The sequence below is a fragment of the Saimiri boliviensis genome, chromosome 17 (genome assembly GCF_048565385.1).
Source record: "Saimiri boliviensis isolate mSaiBol1 chromosome 17, mSaiBol1.pri, whole genome shotgun sequence".
NCBI classification, from domain to species: Eukaryota; Metazoa; Chordata; class Mammalia; order Primates; family Cebidae; genus Saimiri; species Saimiri boliviensis.
In genome coordinates this window covers 51,446,329-51,468,785 of record NC_133465.1, presented here as the reverse complement: position 1 = coordinate 51,468,785, position 22,457 = coordinate 51,446,329, and the positions used below count along the sequence as shown (strand labels likewise).

The 22,457-nt window shown below is 43.4% G+C and overlaps 1 protein-coding gene across 1 annotated transcript in view; it reads left to right on the top strand.

Moving 5' to 3' along the window:
* LOC101028810 (leucine-rich repeat-containing protein 37A3) overlaps positions 1 to 20,154 on the top strand; it is a 51,215-nt gene extending 31,061 nt beyond the window's left edge. The window contains exons 7-14 of the mRNA XM_074388788.1: positions 2,677 to 2,748; positions 3,343 to 3,417; positions 11,080 to 12,871; positions 13,396 to 13,497; positions 16,573 to 16,622; positions 18,478 to 18,532; positions 18,614 to 18,753; positions 18,859 to 20,154. Coding sequence (XP_074244889.1) covers positions 2,677 to 2,748; positions 3,343 to 3,417; positions 11,080 to 12,871; positions 13,396 to 13,497; positions 16,573 to 16,622; positions 18,478 to 18,532; positions 18,614 to 18,753; positions 18,859 to 18,967 — 2,395 coding nt within the window. The 3' untranslated portion in view covers positions 18,968 to 20,154. The remainder of the gene's footprint in view (positions 1 to 2,676; positions 2,749 to 3,342; positions 3,418 to 11,079; positions 12,872 to 13,395; positions 13,498 to 16,572; positions 16,623 to 18,477; positions 18,533 to 18,613; positions 18,754 to 18,858) is intronic.
* The last annotated feature ends 2,303 nt before the right edge of the window (positions 20,155 to 22,457 follow it).

The following is a 22,457-nucleotide window of genomic DNA, read 5'->3' as shown; positions in this document are numbered from 1 at the left end:
CTCACTGCAACCTCTACCTCTGGGATTCAAGCAATTCTCCTGCCTCAGCCTCCTGAATAGCTGTGACTACAGGCACACGCCACCACACCCTGCTAGTGAGAAACTAATTCTCACAGAGGCCTTCCCAGAGTAGATGAAGATTTAAAGGCATTTCTGTATTTAGTCTTCTCAAAATTAAGGCTGGGCCCAGTGGCTCACACCAGCGCTTTAGGAGGCCAAGGCAGGCAGATCACCTGATATCAGGAGTTCAAGACCAGCCTGGCCAACATGATGAAACTCCCATCTCTACTAAAAATACAAAAATTAGCGAGGTGTGGTGATATGTACCCACAGTCCCAGCTACTTGGGAGACAGAGGAAGGAGGATTACCTGAGCTTGGGAGGTAGAGGTTATAGTGAGCCAAGACCACACCACTCCAGCCTGGGCAGCAGAGCAAGACCCTGTTGGAAAGAGGAGAGGGAGAGGGGAATGGGAGAGGGACATTGAGGGGAGGGAGGGAGGAAGGGAAAGGAGGGTGGGGAGGGAAGGGAAGGGAGGAAGGATGGGGAGAGAAAAGAAAGAAAGGAAAGAGAGAAAAGAGAAAGAGAAGAAAGGGGGAGGGAAGGAAAGAAGGAAGGGAAGGAGGGAATGGAAAGGAAAAAGAAAGAGGGAGGGAGAGAAGGAAGGAAGGAAAGAAAGAAAGAAGAAAGGAAGAAAGAAAGGAAAGAAAAGGAGGAAGGGGGAGGAAGGAAGGAAAGGGGAGGAGGGAGGGAGAGAGGAAGGGAGGGGAGAGAAGGAGGGAAAGAAGAATGGAAAGAAGGAAGGAGGGAGGGAAATGAAAAAAGAAAGGAAGGAAAGAAAGAAAAAGGGAAGGAAGGAGGGAAGGAAGAAAGGGAAAGAAGGAGGGAGGGAAATGAGGAAAAGAAAGAGAAAAAAGAGGGGAGAGAGGGAAGAAAGAAGGGAGGGAGGAAAAGAGGAAAGGAAGAAAGGGAAAGGAGGAAGGGAAATGAAGGAAAGAAGGAAAGAAGGAACAAGAAAAGAAAGAAGAAATAAAAAAAGAAGGGGTGGGAAGGAGGGAAGGAAGAAAGTGAAAGAAGGAGGGAGGGGAATGAAAAGAAAGAATGAAAGAAAAAGGGAGGGAGAGATGGAAGAAAGAAAGAATGAAAGAGAAAGAAAAGGAGGGAGAGAAGGAAGAAAGAAAGGGAAAGAAGGAGGGCGGATGGGAAATGAAGAAAGAAAGAATTAAAAAACCCATAAGGTTAAAGTAAACTCTTATTCTTCATACAGATTACACACATGAGTTCAAATTACAGCTTTGCTTCTTAATAGCTTGGTGACCTAGGACAAATTATGTAAGCTCTCTGTTCCTCAGTTTCCTCATTTATAAAATAGGGCACATAAGGTTATTGTGAGGATTAAATGTGAAGTGCCGATCACAAATATCTGACAGCCCAATAGATACTCGCTGTAATAATTATTATTTTTATAATTTCTGCAAAAGTATGGTGATGATTCTTGGGTTAACCTAAAGGCAGATTTTCTTTTATTTTTTCCTGTTTCTTTTCTTTTTTTCATTCACTTTAAATAATTAAAAAGAAAATAGATTCCAGCATTTTGGAATACAAATTTGTGTCAAAATGAATTTATTCTTTTTATTGACATATAAACAAAATGTCATTTGTTTATTCAATAAACATTTATTAAATGCCTAGTAAATTTCAGACATCATGCCCAGCACAGGAATCACAATGACAACAAGATGTGATATCTTCCCTAAAGGAGCTGATAGTCCAGGAGACTGACAGGTAAACAGGTGATTACATGCAGTGTAGCAAAGGCTGTGATGTGATACAAGAATACAAGTGGGAGTATGTGATAGCAGTATGGTTTTGACCAGTTCCTCCTCTTGGATTTATCCCTTTTTCTTTGGCTATAAAGCAAAAGAATTGGTCCTTTTTTTTTTCTTAACTGAGCAAATTAAACTATAAATTTTAACTTTATAAAGATAAGACAAGTGACCAGGTGCAGTGGCACACACCTGTAATCCTAACACTTTGGAAGGCCGAGGTGTGTGGATTACCTGAGGTCAGGAGTTCGAAACCAGCCTGGTCCACATGGTGAAACCCTGACTCTATTAAAAATACAAAAATTAGCTGGGCATGGTGACAGATGCCTGTAATCCCAGCTACTCAGGAGGCTGAGGCAGGAGGCAGGAGGATCACTCGAACATGGGAGGCAGAGGCTGCAGTGGGCTGAGATCCAGCCATTGCTCTCCAGCTGGGGTGACAGAGCAAGACTCTATCTCAAAAAAAAAAAAAAAGAAAAAGAAAAAAAAAAGACAAGCAACTTGAATTATGGAGGACACTAGAAGCAGCATTTCCTACAGAGTCGGCTTCCTACCAGCATAATCACTTCTGGGGTTTTTGACCTGAAAGTTCTGTGGCATATTTTTTCTTTGTTTTTCCACTTTTTGTTTTTTCTATTTTTTCCCCTCTTTCTCTCCTCTGCTTTGTCTTCCAGAGACCTAGGTAGTTCCCAGAGGAATAGTGCTTTATGGAGTCTAATGGTGATTTATTGGGTGAAAACAGAAAATGATTTTTTTTACCTACAAGTTCCATACCAAAAAATGAATATAAGCTTTTCATGCAGTTTCACACATTGAAAATGCAGGTATTTTTAATTCCTTGCTCTTTTCAGAATTCTGAATCGCAATCCTCTGACAACTGTTGAAGATCCGTATTTGTTTAAATTGCCAGCATTAAAATACCTGTAAGTATTACAGTACTCTCATGAGTTGTGAGATGATTTATGCTCCTTTTAAGTTTTTCATCAATGATTAAGTATTTTGCATTTAGGCTAAAAAGTCATAATTTAAATTTAACCGGGCTGTTGAAAAAAGTTATTGGCAAAGAAAAGGATTAAGAAAGGATGTATAATGGTCAAGACAGCCAGCAGGGGAAGAGGACAGTGTTGAAGAACCCATATAGATTTGGAACATGCAGACACATGGAGGAATATTACTTAACTAAGAAAGGAAGGAGGAATAGTGTTCATTATTCTAAAAAGGAAGAAAAGAGTAAATAATCAACATGAGTGAATCCAGTATGAAAATGAGAAGTAAGATAATGGTTAAAAAAAAAAAGGACAAGTTCTATCTTGAATATCATTAGTTTGATGATGCAAATCAACTTAAATTTCTTTAATAAGAGCTCTCTGGAATTCTGCAGCAGATAAACTCTTGAGCTGACTTATTTTATAGAAAAGCCAAAATTGAAGTAATCACATGTCCTTGAAATATCTTTTTTAAGTACAGAATTTTTGTGTTGGCGTTTATATCACAAATGTTTCGGTTTTCCTCTTCAGAGACATGGGAACAACACAAGTCCCACTTACAACAGTTAAGAACATCCTCATGATGACTCTTGAATTGGAAAAACTGTAAGTTATTTTTTTCTTAGATTTATTTTCACTTAATTGGTTCTTTAGGTTTGTTTTAGTATTTTCTTAAGTCAGGTTTATTGAGATATAATTTTCATATAACAGAATTCACCCTTTTTAAGTGTACAGTTTGATGAGTTTTGACAAATGTATGTTGACATAACCACTACCACATTCCCAATATAAAGCATTTCTGTCACCTCAAAAAGGTCCTTCATGTCCCTTTGCAGTCAGTCAGTACCCTCCTCCCGCCATCAGCCCCTGTTAGCTACTAATCTGATTTCTGTTCCTATAGTTTTGCCTTTTCCAGAATGTCTTATAAATGAAATCATATAGCATATAGCCTCTTGTATCTGGCTTCTTTTACTTAGCATAATTTTTTTTTGAGACAGAGTTTCACTCTGTCACCCAGGCTGCAGTACAGTTACATGACCTCAGCTCACTGCAACCTCCACCTCCCAGGTTCAAGCAATTCTCCTGCCTCAGCCTCTCAAGCAGCTGGCTGAGATTACAGGCACCTGCCACCATGCCTGGCTAATTTTTCGTATTTTTAGTAGAGACAAGGTTTCACCATGTTGGCCAGGCTGGTTTCGAACTCCTGACCTCAAGTGATCCACCCACCTTGGCCTTCCAAACTGCTGGGATTACAGGCATGAGGCACCATGCCTGGCCTCACTTAGCATAATTTTTTTTGAGATTATGCTACCGTCCATGTTGTTGCACCTATCAGTACAGCTGGCCCTCCATATCTGCAGGTTCCTCATCTATGGATTCAACTAACCATGGATGGAGAGTATTTGGAAAAAGTAAAATATATGAAATAATAAAAGCAGTAGAAAATTTAAAACACGCTATAATTATTTACATACCATTTATACTGTATTAGATATTTAAAGTACACCCAAGGCTATATACAAATACTATGTTATTTCTGGTAAAAAACTTCAGCCTCTGTGGACTTTGGTATCTATCTGCAGGAGGTCCTGGAGCCAATCCCCTGCAGACACCGAGGGACAACTGTTCACTCCTTTTCATTGCTCAGTAGTATTCCAGTTGTGTGAATGTATCCATTTGTTTATCCATTCATCAATGTATGGACATTTGGGTTGTTTTCAATTTTTTGGCAATTATGAATAAAACTGCTAAAAACACTCATATACAGCTCTTTGTGTGTGAACCTATGTTTTCATTTCTTTTGGGTAAATACCTAGGAGTTGGACTGTTCACATGCTAAGTGCATATTTAACTTTGTAAGAAACTGCTAAACTGTTTCCTAAAGTGTCTGTGCCATTTTACATTTCCACCAGCGTTGTGTGAGTGTTGCAATTGTTCCATAACTTTAGCAGATTCTTTTTTTTTTTTCTTCAACACAGTCTTGCCCTATCCCCAGGCTAGAGTGCAGTGGCACTATCTCAGTTGACTGCAACCTCCATCCCCTGAGTTCAAACAATTCTCCTGCCTCAACCCCCCAAGTGGCTGTAGGCACCCGCCACCACACCCAGCTAATTTTTGTATTTTTTTAGTAGAGATGTGGTTTCACCATATTGGCCAGGCTGGTCTTGAACTTCTGACTTCAAGTGATACACCTGCCTTGGCCTCCCAAAGTGCTGGGAGGTGTGAGCCACCATGCCCAGCCCAGCAGATTCTTTTTTTTTTTTTTCCTAATTTTTTAATTGCCAACACAAGAGTGCAGCTGCATGATCTCAGCTCACTGCAACATCCGCCTCCCAGGTTCAAAGAATTCTCCTCCCTCAGCCTCCTGAGTAACTGGGATTACAGGCGCCCACCACCACGCCCAGCTAATACTTGTACTTTTAGTGGAGACAAGGTTTCAGTTTGTTGGCCAGGCTGGTCTCAAACTCCTGGCCTCACATGATCCACCACCTTGTCCTCCCAAAGTGCTGGGATTACATGCATGAGCCACCACGCCTCGCCTGGCCCAGCAGATTCTTATATTTCAGTTTTTAAAGAAATGTTTGCCTTTCTACTGCTAGATGTGTAGTGGAATCTCATTGTGGTTTTAATTTGCATTTCTTTAATAGCTAGTGATGTTGAATGTCTGTTTATGTGCAAATATCTTCTTTACTAAATTGTTCAAATCTATTTCCATATTTTAATTAAATGTTAATCTTTTTATTAATGAGGTTTTTTCCCTGTAATCCCATGAGAAATTATTATTATTGAGTTTTAACAGTGCTTTATAGACTCTAGATACAAGTCCTTTCAGGGACCAGGTGCAGTGGCTCACACCTATAATCCCAGCACACTGGGAGGCTGAGGCAGGAGGATTGCTTGAGACCAGGTGTTTGAGACCACCTGAGCAATATGGTGAAATCTCATCTCTACCAAAAATTTAAAAACAATCCAGGTATGGTGGTGCATACCTGTGGTCCCAGCACTTTGGGATTGCTTGAACCTGGGAGGTCGAGGCTGCAGTGAGCCATGATCACCACTGCACACCAGCCTGGATCACAGAGTGAGATGCTGTATCAACAATTAAATAAGTAAATAAATTTTTTAAAGGCCTTTTAGATATGTGTTTAGTAAATATCTTCTCTCAGATTGTGGTTTATCTTTTCATTCCATTAAAAGCGTTTTCTGGCTGGGCACAGTGACTCACGCCTGTAATCCCAGCACTTTGGGAGGCCAAGGCGGGGGGATTACCTGAGGTCAGGAGTTCGAGACCAGCCTGGCCAACGTGGCAAAGTCCCATCTCTACTAAAAATACGCAAATTAGTGGTGGCTGGCACCTGTAATCCCAGCTACTCAGGAGACTGAGGCACGAGAAATGCTTGAACCTGGGAGGTGGAGGTTGCAGTGAGCCGAGATTGCACCACTGCATTCCAGCCTGGGCAACAGAGTGAGACTCTGTCTCAAAATAAAAAATAAAAGTGTTTTCTGAAGAGCAGAAGTTTTTAATTTTTATAAGCTTTAAGTTAGCAATTTTTTCTTATATGGCTTGTGCTTTTTTCTTTCTTAAGAAATCTTTAAGAACCTGTTGTCTAATTCAAAATCAAAAAGACTTTCTTTTATGTCTTCTCCCAGAAATTGTATAGTTACATTTAGGTCTATGATCCATTTTGAGTTAATTTGCATATATGGTGTGAGGTATCTATTTTTTTTTCAATTTCATTTTTTTATTTTAGTAGAAATGAGGTCTCACTATGTTACCCAAGCTGGTCTCAAACTCCTGGCCTCAAGTGATTCTCCTGCCTCTCCCTCCTAGAATGCTGGGATTGCAGGCATGAGGCACTGTGCCTGGCCTTCTTTGCAGTTAAAATTATATATACATATATACATATACATATACATATACACACACACACACACACACACACACACACACACATATCAGCTAGGTGTGGTGGCATACACCTGTAAGTCCCAGCTACTAGGAAGGCTGAGGCAGAAGGATCATTTGAACCCAGAAGGTGGAGGTTGCAGTGAGCCAAGATGGCACCACTCCAGCCTGGATGACAGAGCAAGACCCTATATATATCTGCAGGGCCCTATTGTGAGTTTGTTACACAACTTACTGCAACTTACATTGTGCCAACCGCCCCCTAACACACAATATGGCAAGCTAAATAGAAACTCAGATATGCTAAGGCTAGTTGAGGGCATTATACAAGATTAGCACAGAATGGGCCCTTCATTTAGCACTCTGCCGCATTCATTTTTGTCAGGTCACTTTCTTATCTTCACCACGTTGTCAATTCTGTTTTGTTGATCTAGCCTCGTTTTCCTCAGCCTCCTGCAGCATATTCCATGTCAGCTAGATCTCTTCCTCTCTGGATGAAGTCCTCTTCATCAACCAGCTTTCTCACTTAGTTCTCTAACATAGTGAGGCTCTGTCTGCTTTTTTCTTTACCATTAGTGGATAGAAAAAATGCTCCTATTCTCTGTAACCATTTGTCATCAAGACCCAAAAGACATTGAACTAACTGCCCTATTGGAGTTCATTATTTGAAGTCGTCAGGAGTTTACACATTTATATACAAAGAAAGTAGGCCAGCTCATTTGAGTCTTGGCTCATGTGTAATGATCTTTAATGCATATTGGAAAATTGCTATGCTCAAGTAAGGATAATCTATACCTCAGGTCATTTACAGTCTCAAAGATTTGTCAGTATACTTTAAAACAGTTCTGGGAACAGTTAAGGAGACTAAAGAATCATGAAAACTAAATGCAATGTCTGATGTTTAATTGGATTCTGAATTTTTTAAAGCCATGATATGATTGAGACAGTTGTGAAAATTTGTATATGGACTACATAGCAGGTATATTAAGAAATATTAAGTTTCACTGGGTGATAGTAGTATTCTGGTTATGGAGGAGAATGCCTTGGTTCTTAGGGGCTGCACACTGAATTATTTAGTGGTGAAGGCTCATTATATCTGCAACTAACTCTCAGATGATTTGTCCAGAAAAATGTGTAGACAGACATACATGGAAAGCAAATGTGGCAAAGTATTAGCAACTGTTGGGGTTAGGTGGGGAATTATAAAAAAAGCAACTGTTGATTCCAGATGGAAGTTATACAGGTGTTCATTATACCATTTGAAAATGTTTCCCAGCCATCCTAAGGCTTAAAGGAAAAAAGGAAAATGTTTAAAATAAGAAGTTGAAAGCACAAAAATAATAACAAAAACTTTGGGTTCATGCCTGTAATCCCAGCACTTTGGGAGGCCAAGGAGAGAGGGTTGCTTGAGCTTAGGAGTTCAAGACCAGTCTGGGCAACATGGTGAAACCCCATCTCTACAAGAAATACAAAAATTAGCCGGTCATGATGGCACACACCTGTAATTCTTCTAGCTAGTCAGGAGGCTCAGGTGGGACGATCACTTGAGCCCAGGAGGCAGAGGCTGCAGTGAGCTGAGATTGCACCACTGCACTCAGCCTGTGTAACAGCAAAACCCTGCCTCAAAACAAACAAAGAAACACCCTTGTGTTAGAGTTAAGGTTGCTATATAAGTAAAATGCTAGGTTGTGGTTCTGGGTCCATTCTTTCTGTATGAAGATCAAAGGCTTCCACTGGACCCAAAGGAACACTACTAGTCACTAGTGGTTATTTCTCTATAGGTTTGAAAGCTGTGTCAGGCCAACTTACTGGATGCAGTTTTAATATAAAACTCTATACGTTTGCTTATGCCCATTACTGGAGATAGTAAAAACAAAAACAAAAACAAAAAAACACCTCTATTCATTGTACTCCCAACTCATAGACTTCATATATCCATGAAACACTCTTCTGTTTTCACAGTTTTAATGAGGTCCTGATAAAGTCATCCTTTTGAAGGACCCAGAAAAGGCCACCACAGCCTCTGCAACATAATAATTATAGTAGTTAACATTTATTGAGCACCCACTGTGTGCCAGGCATTTTTCAGGTATTGATTCATTGAATCCTCAAAACTCATTAGAGGTAGGTACTATTGTAATGACAAGGCCAAGGAACAGAGATTAAGCAGTTTGCCCAAATTCACATGAGTGGAGCTGGGATTTAAGCCTAGTCTGGCGGTGGAATCTGTATTCTTAATGACCATGCTATACTGCTTAAGATTAACCTTGAGATTTACTCTAGATAACAGAGGTTGTTTTTCTCTCTCTAAAACTGCCGCCAATAAGCCATAACAATAATCAATTATCTTGGCATCTCTTTTGCCCAAATTTATATTTTGAAAAAAACTCAAACATACCATAAAGATGAAAGACTAGTACAGAATCCAATCAAAGGTCAGGCACTGCATGTCATGTCTTCATTTCCTTTCATCTAAAACATTCTGCTACTTTTTGTTATCTTTCATGATATTGGCATTTTTTAAGAGTCAAAGATAGCTGTCTTGTAAATTGTCCCACAATCTGGATTTATCTGTTTCCTCATGATGAGATTCAAGTTAAGCATTTTTTTTTTTTTTTTTTTTTTTTGAGACGGAGTTTCGCCCTTGTTACCCAGGCTGGAGTGCAATGGCGCGATCTCGGCTCACCGCAACCTCCGCCTCCTGGGCTCAGGCAATTCTCCTGCCTCAGCCTCCTGAGTAGCTGGGATTACAGGCACGTGCCACCATGCCCAGCTAATTTTTTGCACTTTTAGTAGAGACGGGGTTTCACCATGTTGACCAGGATGGTCTCGACCTCTCGACCTCGTGATCCACCCGCCTCGGCCTCCCAAAGTGCTGGGATTACAGGCTTGAGCCACCGCGCCCGGCTTCAAGTTAAGCATTTTAAGGAAGAATACTGCATAGGTCAGGTGTCCCCAAACTACGGCCCCGCGGGCCGCATGCGGCCCCCTGAGGCCATTTATCCGGTCCCCCGCTGCTCTTCAGGAAGGGGCACCTCTTTCAGTGGTGGTCAGTGAGAGGAGCACAGTATGTGGCGGCCCTCCAACAGTCTGAGGGACAGTGAACTGGCCCCCTGTGTAAAAAGTTTGGGGACGCCTGGCATAGGTGATACATCCTTCCTGCCTCGTGACCACAGGTGGCCCATAATGCTAAGTTTGATCACTTGATTAAGGTGATCTTCCAGATCTCTCCATTGTTGTTATTTTGCTGGGTGCAGTGGCTAACGCTTGTAATCCCAGAACTTTGGAAGGCTGATGTGGGCAGATCACTTGAGTCCAGGAGTTCTAGACCAGCCTGAGCAACAAGGTAAAACCCTGTCTCTACTAAAAATACAAAAAACAAAAGAAAATTCCTGGGTATGGTGGTGCAAGCCTATAGTCCCAGCTATTTGGGGTACTGAATTTGGAGGATCACTTGAACCCAGTCGAGGCTGCAATAAGCTATGATTTTGCCACTGTATTTCAGCCTGAGTGACAGAGTGAAACCTTGTCTCATAAAAAATAAAAATAAAAAAGAATTTTGCCCTTGGTAATTAATAAATAATCTGTGGGGTGGTACTTTGAAATCAGTGAAGAACCTTTTCTCAAGTGTCTTTTTACCCAACTGTGTATCAATAATAATCCTTGTCTGAATCAATTTTTATTACATTGGTGGTGCAAAGTGATACTTTTAAAAATTTTGTCATTCCTTCTGCATTTACTAGCTGGCATCATTTCATTAAAGAAGAACACCCACTCTTTCTTTTTGAATATCATTCTTCATGGATTCTTCTTTATATTAATTATGTTATAACTTATTATTATTGTTATTCTTTTGAATGCTCAAATGTCCATCCAGATTTGGCCAATGAAATCTCTGTTATTTTTTACCCCACAATACATGTTAAACTAAGCTGTTTTTAAGGCCCAGAGAATGTCTAATATTTCCCACTCCCAATAGGAATTGAGAAAGGGACTACAGAATTTGGGGGCTTATTCAGACTCTTCTTAGAAGTCTACCTTCTTCCTGCCTACTTTCAGCCCAAAGTGAGACTTTTGAGTTGGGAAGAGATACTTCTGAATTAAACTACTGATCAGTGTCACCCAATTCTAATCCCAATCACGTTTATTCTAGGCATACCATACTCCCTGCCATGCTTACCCTTCTGTTGGGCACCTCTGTCCTCCTTCCTGTGTGGCCTTCTGGTTCCTACCCAACTGTCTAGTCCATAGGCCTCAATAACACCTTTTTGCCCAGCCCTGTGGTAGTGTTGGTCTGCCTCCTTTACCTACTCGAGAAACCCCTTCATCATTAATTTATTGTTCTGTGTTTTTATCTATAGGATCTTACCTAGCCATATGGCCTGCTGCCTCTGCCAATTTAAAAATAGCATTGAGGTTGTCTGCAAGACAGTCAAGCTGCATTGCAACAGTGCATGTCTGACAAACACCACACATTGTCTTGAAGAAGCATCTATAGGGAATCCCAAAGGAGAGTTCATGAAGGTGTTACAAGCCCGGAAGAAGCACACGAGCACTGAGCTTACTATTGAGCCGGAGATGCCCTCAGACAGCAATGGCATCAACTTGTCAGGCTTTGTGAGTGAGCAACTAGACATCAATGATGAAAGTGATGTTATCAGTGCACTTAATTATATCTTGCCTTATTTCTCGGCGGGAAATCTAGAAGATGTGGAGGCAACATTGTTACCATTCATTAAACTGCTTTTTTCAGATTCACAAGATGGTGACAGGCCCCTGGGTATTCTGAAAAATAATGCAAAGAGCCCCTCTCTTCAACCTGCATCCAACAACTCAACTTACAAAAATAAATTGAGAAAGCTGTATTCTCTGGAAAATATGTTAGATGCAGAAATTCAAGAAAAAATCGACGAGGTTAAAAGGGAAGAAAAAACTGCCATGCTTGTACAGTCCAGTGTTTTAGGTCCCAAATTTAAACGGCAAATTTTTCGGACAAAATTAGAAACTGCCCAACCACCGGAAAATGGCCTGGCAAAGATTCAAAGTATAGGAAAAAGCCTGCAGAGAGCAAACAGAGTCCTCATGGGCCCAAGGGAGCTGGAACAGCCTCACGTGGTGCAGAGGCCCGAGAAGTTAGTAGGAAACACCATCTACACCAAGCCTTTGTTCACCCAAGAGCATAAGACAGCGGTCTCCTCTTTGCTGAAACCCTTCTCCATGGGTGGGCCTTCCGCCTCCACCTCTGCAAAAGCCCAACGTGAAATAAGAAATATACAAAAAGACTTAACCTATGCCATTTTCATTTTAGAAAATGCAAAGGCTAGAGTTAAAAATATGAAGGCTGCTAAACCAACCATAAATTCCAGAAAAAAATACCACTTTCATAAAACTCGCTCCCGTGTGGTCCACAGAACACCCAAGGCCAAAAAGAGTCGAAAGTTCAGAAAGAAAAGTTCTCTCAACAGACTGATGCTGGCGAAGAAGCCTCCGTTCTCTGCAGCAAAGAGCCTCATAAATTCCCCTTCAGAAGGGGCTTTTTTATCTTCAGGAGACAGTATTCAAAAAAATTCTTTTCTGGAGGTATTTGCTCCTTCAGAAGATTTTATGGAAACCACGACTGCAGGAAATGCCTTTGAAGAAAACATTTTTATGGGAAACACTGCTATGCCAGAAGGCACCATCTCTGAAAGCACAACCTACAATAATCCTCCTGAGGCAGATTCCGATGGGACTGCGTTCAATTTAGAGCCAACTGTTAAACAAACCAATGGAGTACAATGGGAATACAATGACCTGGGCACTGACCTGTTCCCCAAACCCAAAAACTTCAATTACCCATTGCTTTCGTCCCCAGGTGATCAGTTTGAAATTCAGCTAAACCGGCAGCTACAGTCCCTCATCCCTGACAACAATGTGAGAAGGCTCATATCTCATGTTATCCGGACCTTGAAGATGGACTGCTCTGAGACCCAAGTGCAATTAGCCTGTGCTAAGCTCATCTCCGGGACAGGCCTGCTGATGAAACTTCTCAGTGAACAGCAAGAAGAAAAGGTGTCCAAGGCAGAATGGGATACGGACCAGTGGAAAACTGAGAACTATATCAACGAGAGCATGGAAGCCCAGAGTGAACAGAAAGAGCAGAAGTCAAGTGAGGTGAGGACCACACAGAAAGGTGAGACCCAGACTTTCCCATCATTTAGCATGTGTCAGGAAAGTGCCAACACAAGAGAACCTGGGACTCGTGGCCATAGCTTGTCTTGACCGTGTAACTTTGGCCAGGTGGCTCATGCCTGTAATCCCAGCACTTTGGGAGGTTAAGGTGGGTGGATCACTTGAGGTCAGGAGTTTGAGACCAGCTTGGCAACATAGTGAAACCCTGTCTCCACAAAAAACACAAAAATTAGCTAGGTGTGTGACACATGCCTGTAGTCCCAGCTACTCAGGAGGCTAGCTAAGGTGGGAGGATCACCTGAGCCCAGGGAGGTCAAGTATACAGGGAACCATGATTGTACCACTGTACTCCAGCCTGAGCAACAGAATGGGATCCCGTCTCAAAAAAATAAAAAAGAACCTATAAGCTACTCACTTGGAGTACTGGGGTTTTTAATAGTTAGCTTTCATTCTATCTCTTTGTTTTTTTTAAAAAAATTGTTCTTTCCTTTTTTTTTTTTTTTAAGCTCACTAAAGTTGTTCCAGGATATGGCTACAGCAAACTCATCTTGGCAATATCTGTGTCTGTAACTGTGACAATGTTCATCCTAATTTTCTGTGTCATCACGGTAAGGACAATAATTAATTCAGGTTTTCAGAATGCAATCCTGTCTTTGTGTAAATTCAGAGCCCACAAACTGAAAATCAAAGCCACTTTCCCACCTACTACTACTTGACATTCTTCTTCAGTTGTTTAAGGCCGAGGTATGCTTTGTTCTTTTACTATAATGTATATTCCAGGATTTTTAAAGGATCGTCACTTCCAGGAGATTTCTGTCAATTGAAATTAAGTTAATCCCACTAGACTATTTTAAGAAATTAAGTTGATATAATAGCAAAATTTCTCCCACCCAAAACTATGTCAACAATTGAATGTACTCTGCCACTAATTTATTTCCTTGTTGTTGAAATGAAGAGAAAAGTATAATCTCCACCCTCACAGAGCTGTCATCACCATGGAGAGGAAGGACGAGGCAGAAGAGAGAAGTCTCGTCTTGTAGACTTGCTAGACTCACATAGCGTCTTCCTTCTCCAGCGTGTAGGGTGTTGTCTAAATGGTCCAGTTAGAGCACTACAGGGTAGCCATCTTTTAAAAAAAAGTAGTTGGCCACTTATTTAAGTTCACAGGGGAGGGGGAATGTCGCATACTCCAGCCCTCCTGAGCCCAGGCCCTCTGTGAGATGTGTCACCATTTCTCAGACACCGTATGAGACATTCCTCCTTGGATTAGGGATGCTCAATCTGCATTACATATCTAAAGCCTACATCTGGCTACTCTGGGGCGAGTCCTGTTTATAGCACCCATTCCCAGAGCTTGCCTCTGTTTGCCTTTTGTTCCATTACATGATGTATTACTTTTCCCAACAGGCCAGTGCTAGCATATTGGAAGAGTGAGTTAATAAGCTGGCAACCTTGACGGTATGCTGCCAATCCAACCTTATTCCCCTCACTCACCATTTCCATTATTGTGGCAGCCCTCCATTCCAGCCAGAGCAGCCCTCACCATACCCTGGTCACACGATGCCCGTTTCTGCTTTTGTCTGTGCCTTTGTCCATCTAAAATGCCCTTATTTCACTCTGCCTGAGGGAGTCCTATGAATCTCTCAAAGCCATCTCAAGTTCGTCTTTCTTCTTGACACCTTCCCTGAATACTCCAGCCCTTCTGAGCCTACTCCCTTTGTGAGATTTGTCACCATTTCTTGGACACTATATGGGAGACTTTGGAGGCTGAAGTATGAGGGTTGCTTGAGCCTGGGAGGTCGAGGATGCAGTGAGCTGTGCTCATACCACTGCATTCTTGCCTGGGCAATAGAGCAAGACCGTGCCTCAAAAATAGCCACCATCAAAAACTGTCTTGGGATTTGAATAGGATCACATTAAATTTGCAGATTAATTTGAGAATTAACATCTGTACAGCATTCTAGGAATGTGATACCTTTTGTCATGTGTTCATTTTTTTGCATGTCTTTCAGAAGAGTCTGTTTCCATTGTATAGATCTTTCACATCTTTTGTTAGATAAAAGATCTTTGTATTTTTTTTCTAAATATTTCATACATTTTTATTGCCATTGTAAATGGGATCTTTTTTCCATTTTCTAATTAGTTATTGGTAGTACATGGGAAAAGTATTTGAGGTAGCCATCTTTAAAAAAATTTTTTTTTGTATGCTGATCTCTTGATTTTGTATATAGCCACCGTACTGAATTCTTACGTTACTTCCAGTAAAACGTTGGTTGATTCTCTTAGGCTCTTTGGCTGTCTAATATTTACCATTTCATATGCAAATAAAGATAGTTTTTTCTCTTCCTTTCCAATAGTTATACTCTACTTTCTTACCCCCCTCCCTTCCCTTCCTTCCTCCCTCTCTCCCTTCCTTCCTTCCCTTCTTCCTTCCTTCTCTCCCCCTCCCTCCCTCCCTTCCTTCCTTCCTTCCTTCCCTCCCTTCTCTCCCTCCCTCCCTCCCTCCCTTCTCTCCCTCCTCCCTCCCTCCCTTCCCTCTCTCCCTCCCTCCCTCCCTCTCTTCCTTCCTTCCTTCCTTCCTTCCCTCTCCCTCTCTCCCTCCCTCCCTCCCTCCCTTCCTTCCTTCCTTTTCAGAGCCTGTTTTTACCCAGGCTGGAGAGCAGTCACTGTAACCTCACAGTTGGGGCTTAAGGGATCCTCCTGCCTCAGCTTCCTGAGTGGCTGGGACTACAGGCCAGCAGCTAATTTTTTAAATTTTTTTGTAGAGACAAGGTCTTGCTATATTGCCCAGGCTGGTTTTCCTGCCATTTTAGAGGAAGGACTCAGGTTTCCTTTTTTCCCTACTTTTAAGAGTTTTTATTAGGAATTATCTGTTGAATTTTATCTAACATAGTCAATAAAATATATTAAGTGCCAGCTGTATGCAAGACCCTAAATTAGATACAGTCAGCCCTCTGCATCAGCAGGTCCACATCTTCATATTCAACTAGATAAGGCTAAATGTTTGAAAAAAACACCATAAAAATACAAATAGAAAGTACAGCATAACAACTGTCACCCTTGTACAATATCTACACATTTTATTAGTGAGGACTTAAAGTACATGGGGCCAGGCATGATGGTTCACACTTGTAATCCCAACACTTTGGGAAGCCAAGGTGGGAGGATTGCTTGACCAGCCTGGGCAGCATAGTGAGATGAGGTCTTTACTAAAAATAAAAAATAGGCAGGTATGGTGGTGTGCGCCTGTAGTCCCAGCTACTGAAGAGACTGACTTAGGCAGATCACTGGAGCCCAGGAGCCTGAGGCTGCAGTGAGCTGTGATTGTGCCACTGCACTCCAGCCTGAGCAACAGAGGGTGATCCTGTCTCTAAATAAATACAGTATATGGGGGATGTGTGTTGGTTATATGCAAATGCTGCACCATTATATATGAGGGATTGAGCATCCACAGATTCTGGTATGGTGTGGGGGCAGTATTCTAGAACCAATCCCCTGCAAGATATCAAGGATGAGTGTACTGTGGAAGAATCAAAGCACTGTAAAACAGCATACAATTCCCGTCTCCAAAAAGTTCTGTCCTCGGGTGGATGAGACTTCTAATGAATAACAGGAATAAATACAGATTTGGAGATAGTGGTTGTTGTGATGGGTAATCTTAATTGTGTTTTCTTCCAAAACAGATGTATTGTCATAGAAGGGCACCCAAGGAAGGTGAAGAAGCATTCCCAAGGTAAATATTAGTCTAGTGTTTTTTGTTTTTTTTGTTTTTAAATTCAGAGTCTCGCCTTGTCACCCAGTCTGGAGTGCAAGGGCACAATCTCAGCTCACTGCAACCTCCACCTTCCAGGTTCAAGTGATTCTCCTGCCTCAGCCTCCCAAGTAGCTGGGATTACAGGCACGTACCACCATGCCCAGCTAATTTTTTGTATCTTTAGTAGAGACAAGGTTTCACCATGTTGGCCAGGCTGGTCTCGGACTCCTGACCTTGTGATCTACCCGCCTCAGCCTCTCAAAGTGCTCGGATTACAGGTGTGAGCCACTGCACCCAGCCAGTCCAGCAATTTTTAAATTATAATTTAAGAAACAGAGGAAAGCTTAGAACTCTGTCCTCATTTTTGAGGGAGGAAACTACCCAAGACAGGAAGAATACTTACTTGCCCTAATGCTTAGCCTGGCTCCCCTGAAATTAGCTCCCCAGCCAAAGCTGAGCTGGGTGGAACTAACAAGGACACATCTGATGTCCCCAGCCCTTTGGGGAGGTGGGAAGGGACAGGAAGGGGAAAGGTTTTGGTGTCTGTTCCTGCTGGTGGTGGCAGGCTAGGGGCCTTCTTGGAGGCTCTGGGGAAGGGGTAGGGAAGGCCACCTGGTGTTGGAGTGAGGGCGCTAGTCTCCTTCAAGGCTGATGGAAGGAAGAATATGTGAGTCCTTCCTCTAAAGTGGCAGGAAACACTACTTTCTCTCTTTTTTTTCCCTTTCTTTTTTCCCTGGATCCGAGAACTGAGGAAACACTACTTTTTCATCTTACTGGTTTTTGGGCTCCCACTCTATTCCTTTTATACAAACCTCACAGAATTTTAACTAGGAAGGCCAAGCCAGGTGGCTCACACCTGTAATCCCAGCACTTTGGGAGACTGAGGCAGGTGGATCAATTAAGGTCGGGAGTTAGAGACTAACCTCACCATATGATGAAACCCTGTCTCTAATAAAAATACAAAATTAGCCAGGCATGGTGTCAGACACCTATAATCCCAGCTACCTGGGAGGCTGAGGCAGGAGAGTCACTTGAACCCAGAAGGTGGAGGTTGCAGTGAGCCAAGGTCACCCCATTTGTACTCCAGCCTAGGCAAAAAGAGCAAAACTGATCTCAAAAAAAAAAAAAAGAAAGAAAAGAAAAGAAAGAAAGAAATAGGAGAGACTTTAGACAGTAGTTTGTCCTTTATGATAAGAAACCTGAGAAAGAGAAAGGGACAGTGTCTTGCCCCATGGTCACACAATGCACTCTGGCTTTTTCTGTTTTATTCACATTCAAAAGAATATGTTTTCCTTTAAGCTGATGTCACAGCTCACTCACTCACCAGCAACAGCCTGCTGCATGAAAATCTGTGAGATAGACAACTTGGCTAGTTGCACTCAGGCATAGAATAAAGCAAATAAAGCATCTAGGAAAAAAAAAACCCACATCATCCTCCACCCCCCAACAAATGATGCCCGTGAGACTAAGTCTGAAGGGGACTGATGTAAAATGTGTCTACCTAGCATGGTTGTGCCATTTGTTCACTGCACAAGGGCACTTGGCCAAGGGGGTGAGTGCGACTGAACATCCTCCCCGTGCTCCATGCTGAGCCACACGCAAAGTCCCTCCAGCTGTATTGTGGGGCCCTTCTAGACAGACAGGGAGAGCTTCTGAAAGCCCCACCTGCATGGAATTATTTTCAAGACCCCAGGTATGTGGTTTGCAGTGGTTCTTCTCACTGTGATTTTGGACTGAGGTACTCATTTAGTCCTAATTAAGACCAGAGAAGTACAGTGTGAGAGACGTGGGAAACGGCAGCACCACTCACTGTCTTGTGCCTGTGTCTCCCCAGGGGCATTTCCAGATATCTGCCACACAGGACACACTCATCAAAAAGTGCGACTCAAGTACGTTGAAGCAGGATTCATTGCTGTGGCCAGAGAAAGCAGAAGACATGCAAAATTAATATTTCCCTTTCTATCTTCTAGGGTGGCTTTTTCTTAAGATGGCCACTCTGGCTTAGGGATATGTACAGACCTCTCAGTGCCACACGCATGAAAAACATGACACGGAAGCTGCATGACAAGGAGTCTTCCAATGAGGACGAGATCTTCAACAGGGACACTGGGTAAATGATGGGCCCTCACAGTTCCCATCTAAAGTGAGGAGGGAGTGAGGAGCTTAATTGCTCCTTTCAAGAATTAAAACCTTGCCATCGTTATTCATATCCCAGGGACAGCGAAGCCCCAGCAGAAGCTACAACAGAGAAGACCACAACCGGAGAGTCCACTGCTGAAGGGGAGGAGAGTGAGGCCCTGCTGCTGGAAGAGAACACAGAGTGACCGCAGCCCACCTCAGGCCTTCTGAAAAATACTTGTGTTTCTTACAATATATAGTTAATTCTAGCAATGCGGTAAGACATTTGAATATGTAGTTAAATATTTATGCAGAAATAACAGGGGCCATCAGAAAGAAAAACAGTTCTGAAGCCGGCAGCCCATGCATCCACCAGAGGCAGCGGGCAGGGGAAGCACAGCCACCAGAGGCAGCGGGCAGGGGAAGCACAGGGCCATCTTGCCCTCCCTTGTTTCCCAGTCTAATTAGTCACCCAGACCTGAAAACACACCCTCAGGGGTGGAGGTTTGACAATTACATACCGTTGTTCTTGGTGCCCTCGCCCCTGGTTCATCAAGCACCAGTCATACAACACAACACACTTGACCTCCTGCCCACAGGGGACCTCCTCCACCTCCTGGCCCCTCTCATAGGATTCCTGGGCCTACCTGCACTGTGGGGGCCAAGCCCTGTCTTTTTCCCAGGCCCTCAAACCCATGCACGAATGTTCATCTGGATGTGGGAGGGGGCTTTTCACCCTTATAAGATGGTGGAAAATTCACATTGTTTTTTGGTTTTGTTGTTGTTATTGTTTTTCTTTTTAAAAATCCCAACCCTTGGATAGCAGAGAGATGCTGGAGGGGTAGGGTCAAGAAGAGTGTGTGAGAGCAGTAATTTCCCAAAACTGCCCTCGCCAAGACTGCATTTGAGAAGACACACTGGTGGGGCTAGCTCTCCATTCACATGTACTCCCCCAGCCTCTCCCATCCCTCACTGATGCACATCCATAGCCGCACTGTTCCATAACAGCAGTAGAATACTGCAGAAGGCGCAAGGATTCCTCCACTCCGTCTTCAAAGAAAAAGTCACTAATAAGCCACATTTGGTAAGTTAGTGAACGTTAAGCACATCAGTGAGCAAAAGAAAATCTGAATGAACAAGAATTGGTAATCTACCTAACAGAGCACAAGTGAACGCTGGCAGTTCGGTAATAGGAGGTAAAGAATGGCGCCAGCTGCAGAACAGCAGTGCCCGTCCCAGGAGCAGTACGACTGGGAAGCAGCCCCACGTGCGTGCTGGTGGGGGTTCTAAGCAAAGCGAGTCGCCCGTCAGTCCCAATGAGTTTGCGGAAGCCGGACAAAAGACACCTGTTCTCGGGCCAGGTGCGGTGGCTCATGCCTGTAATCCCAGCACTTTGGGAGGCTGAGGTGGGTGGATCATGAGGTCAGGAGGTTGAGACCAACCTGGCTAAGATGGTGAAACTCCATCTCTAATAAAAATACAAAAAATTAATTGGGCGTGGTGGCATGCACCTATAGTCCCAGCTACTCGGAGGCTGAGGCAGGAGAATCACTTGAACCCAGGAGGTGGAGGTTGCAGTGAGCTGAGATTGCACCATGGCACTCCAGCCTGGGTGATAGAGTGAGACTCTGTCTCAAAAAAAAGGAAAAGACACCTGTTCTCTTGCTGCCTGCCCCAGTCACCTCCCCAGGTTCCTTACTGAGACTGAAAAGTGTTTTTCTGTGTAATGACTTCAGTGAGCAAACAAATATTTGAGTTTAAAGCACAGGACTAAAATTTACAATTTGCTTACTTGATGCCAAACCCTGGGTTAGGCATTTTACAGTCTTATATCATTTAGCCCAGCAATCCATGGAAGCATAGTTTTTTAAATCATCATCTGACAGATAAGGAAACAGGGCTCGAAGAACATAGGTGACCTGCCCAAGTGTCCAAGGCCACACATCCAAAACGACAAGTTAGCGTTTTACACCAAGACTGTTAGACTTCAAAGCCTCTTAACCATTCCACTGCCCTGCTGTAGGGCATAGGAGATAGAGGGGGATGAGCTGTGGTTGCCATCAAAGAGTCAGTAACAATAACATACCGATGGTGAGGCTGATGACAGCTGCTGTTTATTGGGCACCAGCTGTGCTCCAGGTACAGTGCTAAGCACTTTAGTTACACTGTTAAGTCACCAGGACAGAAACTCCCACACCAGCTCTGTAATGGGGTGAGTGTTAGACATAAGCAGGGAGCTGACAAGAAGCCAAGACTAGGCTGGGCATGGTGGCTCACACCTGTAACCCCAGCACTTTGGGAGGCTGAGGTAGGTGGACCACCTGAGGTCCGGAATTCAAGACCAGCCTGGCCAACATGGCGAAACCCCATCTCTACTAAAAAATACAAAAATTAGCTGGGGTGGTGATGTGTGCCTGTAATCCCAGCTACTCGGGAGGCTCAGGCAGGGAGAATTGCTTGAACCCAGGAGGCAGACGTTGCAGTGAGCCGAGATCGCGCCACTGCACACCAGCATGGGTGATAGAGCAAGACTCCATCTCAAAAAAGAAGCCAAGACTAGAGATCCTTGCACTGCTAGGCTCCCAAAGTCGATTCCAAGCATCTCCAGGTTCCTATTTTGGCATATTTATATAATTTTTATGCTTAATTTTAAAATATATTTTATGTATCTCAAATGTGTACATTTTTTTTGGAGACAGGATCTTGATTTGTCACCCAGGCTGGAGTGCAGTGGTGCATTCACAGCTCACTGTAGCCTCAAGCTCTTGGGCTCAAAAGATCCTCCTGCTTCAGCCTCCAGAGTAGCTGGGGGGCTACAGGCATGCACCACCATGCCCAGCTACAAATGTTATGATTCCCAAATGCTACCCTACCATATTTCTAAAAACTCCCAAGAGTAATATTCTACGTTGCCCAGTTTGTCCTCAATTGAGCAGTTTTGGCTGAACCCAGGGTTTCTGCTTGGCCAGCCTGTGGGTGAGCTGTCTCTCCCAGGCTGGTACCTATCTCTGCCTGTTGCCTGGGAGGGGGAGGGGCGCCCAGGGTCAGGTGGAACAAAACATGACTGCCTAGGACTGCCCCTGTCTCCATCTCACTGACGGCAAACCACGGCTCAGAGGGCCAGCTCTTAAGTGAGACCTGAGTGCCAGAGAGAGGTGGACACAAGGCCAACAGCTACCAAATGAATGAAAATTCCGATTCCAGTGAAACCTGCCAGATAAATAAAGCATATGTAAAAAGATAGCGAAATAAGGTGATGTCTGATTAGGGCAAACACGATGCAGACAAGAAATGCAGCGGTTCAGAGGAGGGAAGGTCAGGCCGCCTGGGAAGGGTCCTTGAAAAAGATAGAATGTGCCAGATGCTGCGCCTGGTGCTGGGAAAGAGTTGACTAGGACAGCATCCCTCTCCTCAAAGGGCTCCCAGACTAGGGGGAGGAACGGACATCTGAATACATCCTGAGGAGACAGCATGGGACGGCATAGTGGCAGTGGAGCCAGGCGTGGTTCTGCTCTGGGTCAGCTGGAAAGGAGTAGATGTAAGGGTTAGCTTAGAAGAAGGGAAGTGGAAGACAAGTTTTCTGAGCTGACAAGAGGAAGGAGAGGCCTTCTAGACAGGACACTACAAAGGCAGAGAACCCCTAAGCAGAGTGAGCAGCAACCTCCACAGGTTGAGGGCTCAGTCACACAGGACCAC